We start from the raw sequence: 3,443 nt of genomic DNA, 5'->3' as shown, positions 1-3,443 counted from the left end.
CCCATACCCCAACCCATGAGCTGTAGTTGACCCCATACCCCAACCCATGAGCTGTAGTTGACCCCATACTCCAACCCATGATCTGTAGTGGGACCAATACCCATCCTGTGGGTTGTAGTGGACGCCATACCCATCCTGTACTCACCTAATTGTGCTTGCAGGAGTTGAGCTTGGGCTCTTTGGTCCCGCCTAGAGTACCAGACACCATAGGCAGTACCGGATGGCTATGGGGGAGTACCGCACCCCTTAGCCATCCTCCGGGCAGTACTTGTGGGAAAATCCTAGCAGACATTTATTTATTTTTATTATATTTTTTGTTAACTTCAGTATTGAATTATGATTTTAAACGGACTGTATATTTTGATTCAGCCTGCCAGAATTTATCTGCAAATAGTTTGAAGGGATATTTACAACTTATACCACAATGTGTGGATATATATTAAGTTGTAAATATTTACCTCTAACTTTATATAAATTATAGCACCTATGGTGGTAATTAGACTACATTGGTTAGTATTACTGTTATCTTATAATTATATTAGTATACAATTTATAATGTCTCAACTGTGTGGTTGATATAGCCCGGTAGGCAGTGTTATTGTTGTTGCCTCCAACGTCTGTTAGGGTGTGGCACATGTACTTCAGAGTGCCATGTAATGGCGGCCTAGCACTGTGGTGTCTGTGGACCAACAAGGGCGGCAAGAAACATCACACTTTATGTGGGCCAGCTCACCTTCTAATTATTCCAGATCACGAATGACCTGCCGAAGGAATGGCTCCATCAACATATAAAGTACAGGTGTGACATGAAATATTTGTGAGTTGCTGAGGAACACTATTCACTGTGTTTGGGTTTTCGTATGCTAATAACCGGCAACCTATCCAATATTTAACAGTGATCACTACCAATAAAAGAATATAAGGCAGTCAGGAACGTAGTTGCTGTAGGGGGTTACAATGGCAGTTTCTTGGTTGTTGACTCATATTTTGGGAGTCTTTGATGAGTTGTGAATGTCGTGAGAAGCCCTCTCTCTGTTGTTGTGTTGATTTAGGGGCGACGACGATCGTGGGAAGCCCTCTCTCTTTCTCTCTCTCTGAGACAATAACTTACCTCCCCTCCCTTGAGGTGGTGTTCCAACAATGTTTTGTTCCAATACTCTGCTGGTTCCTACTCTGTCATAAGGACTAGGGAGGCAAGCTATATTTTCTGGTGTATGGTATAATTATTCAGTCCTAGTGAATACTATTTTATTAAGTTTAAACACTAGACTCTGTTTAAAGGAATAATTAGAGTTTAATATATACATGTTGTGAATATAAGTCTTGTTGTTATGACGTCACGGAATCTTTCATTTTCCAAAAATTCTTAATGGGTAACTATAGTATGTTAACATATGTATCAGATTTCTGACATAATGTCTAGGGGGCGAAATACGGGTCGAAGTCTCAGTAAGGACTGCAATCACTTTATTCCTCTCCCTCAGAATTATAGAGCTGCATTAATTTAAGCTTGCACTGTCGTGCAGCAGTACTTTCTAGACATATGTCTCGTACTGGCGCTGTGGGTGAGGGAAGTCGTTGAGCGTCTATTTTCCTGCCAGTTCTAAAGGAACTAATTTCTCTAATGTTTTGACAGTAGTGTTGCCTTGGCCTTTTACTTTCACTATTCTCAAGATGTCCTTAGGGTCTGGATGAACAGAGACTATTTGGCCTATTGGCCACTCTGAGGGTGGCCCATCGCTGTCCACCAAAACTATGTCACCAGGGTTCAAGTTAATTCTGTTGTAGGGGTTGTTTGCCCTGTAGTGATACTCCCTCAGAGCAGTAAGGTATTCTCGAGTCAATACTTCATTCCACCGACTTATCACTCGTGAGAGATGTTTAAAACGTTGAATCAAGTCACTCTCTCGGATATATGAAGGATCTTCTGGTTCCTCATTCATAAGGGACACAAAGGGTCTTAGAGGTCTCCCCCCTACATCAAATGAGCTGGACTTAACGGTTCACGTTGTGAAACATCATCAGAGAGGTAGGTAGTGGTCAGTTGTTAACTCAAGCTTCTATTTCTGTGACAACGGTTTGGAACTCCTTCATGTCAACCTTTTGGCTGTGTATGGTTTTTCGAAAAGAACTTTTCACTGTACCAACCATGCATTCATAGAAACCTCCGTGCCATGGTGCTCTTGGAGGTATGAATTTCCAGTGGCACTGCCGTTGATTTAGGGCCGTGCGTACCATTGGGTGGTTCCAGATTTCCCTCAGACATGCTTCTCCTGCCACTAAGTTGGACCCATTTTCTGAGAACATTAACTTAGGACAGGATCTACGTGAAGCAAACCTGCGGAAAGCCTGCAAGAATGTCTTGGCACTCATATCGGGAGTCACTTCTAGATATACTCCCCTTGCTGTGGCACAGGTGAATAGGCAGATATATGCCTTCCCTAGGATTTTGTCCTTGGTGTCTCTCAGTGTTAGTGCTCCTGTGAAATCTACTCCTGTGGTCTCAAAAGGAAGAATATGTACAACTCGTTCCTTTGGAAGTGAAGGAGGTCTCAGATATGGACACTGGCATCATACGTCCGGCATATTACACAGGATTTATTATTGATTTTACAGTCAGCCAACATTGGGGTAGCCAGTACTGTTGTCTGAAGTCTGTGAGAGTATCTAATACCCCACCATGCAAGAGTATCGTGTTTGTGTATATGTAACACAATTAGTTTGCTTATTATGTAGAAACAAGGAAGCAATATTAGATTTTTTGCTTCCAGATCTATATCCATATGTTGCAAGCGTCCTCCCCACTTTATTAGGTTATAATTGTTTGTGTCTATCCAGAGACCCAGCTCATTCTCAAGTTTCTTAGAGACGTTGTCAAATTCCATTCCGAATGTATCTGTTTAAGCTCTTTTAACCCAGTACCTTAAGGTACTAGGGAATTGATGCATGATTTCTATTTTCTTAAGAAAATCAAACACCACTTGGGTGACCCCTATTAGTTTATTCAGTTCAGAGTACCGATTAGGACGAATTACCAAAGTCTGAGGTGGTTCTGAATTCTCAGTGGGAACAGTGACATTGGTCCAAAGGACTTGTGGCTTTTGTTCAAGCCACTGGTCGCTGATTAGCCACTGAATTCCATTGAACCACATCTCTGCTTTGGTTAATTACCGTAAAATCAGGCCTCGAGAGAGATAGTCAGCAGGATTCTTCTTGGTGCGTACATATCTCAGTTTGTACCCTGCCGACAACTCTCGTATTTCCTTAACGCGGTTAATCAAGTAAGGGTTTTTACTGTTATTGTTTCTCACCCACTGTAGCACTGCCTCATTATCTGACCATACCAGTGTTTCTTCAAAGTGGATGTTGCTTAAGGCCTTGATCAGATAATGAGCCAATCTTGCTCCTAGCAGTAGGGCTGTTAACTCCAGTTGAGGCAATGG

At 42.1% G+C, this 3,443-nt stretch overlaps 1 protein-coding gene across 1 annotated transcript; it reads right to left on the bottom strand.

Moving 5' to 3' along the window:
- Nucleotides 1-2,052: 2,052 nt before the first annotated feature.
- LOC138354191 (uncharacterized) lies at nucleotides 2,053-2,373 on the bottom strand. Its single transcript, XM_069308087.1, has one exon. The coding sequence runs from the start codon at nucleotides 2,371-2,373 to the stop codon at nucleotides 2,053-2,055; it is 321 nt and encodes a 106-aa protein (XP_069164188.1).
- Between the last annotated feature and the right edge of the window lie 1,070 nt (nucleotides 2,374-3,443).

Source organism: Procambarus clarkii, chromosome 61 (assembly GCF_040958095.1).
Source record: "Procambarus clarkii isolate CNS0578487 chromosome 61, FALCON_Pclarkii_2.0, whole genome shotgun sequence".
NCBI classification, from domain to species: Eukaryota; Metazoa; Arthropoda; class Malacostraca; order Decapoda; family Cambaridae; genus Procambarus; species Procambarus clarkii.
The sequence above is the reverse complement of the archived record's forward strand: the minus strand, read 5'-3'. Positions and strand labels throughout refer to the sequence as shown.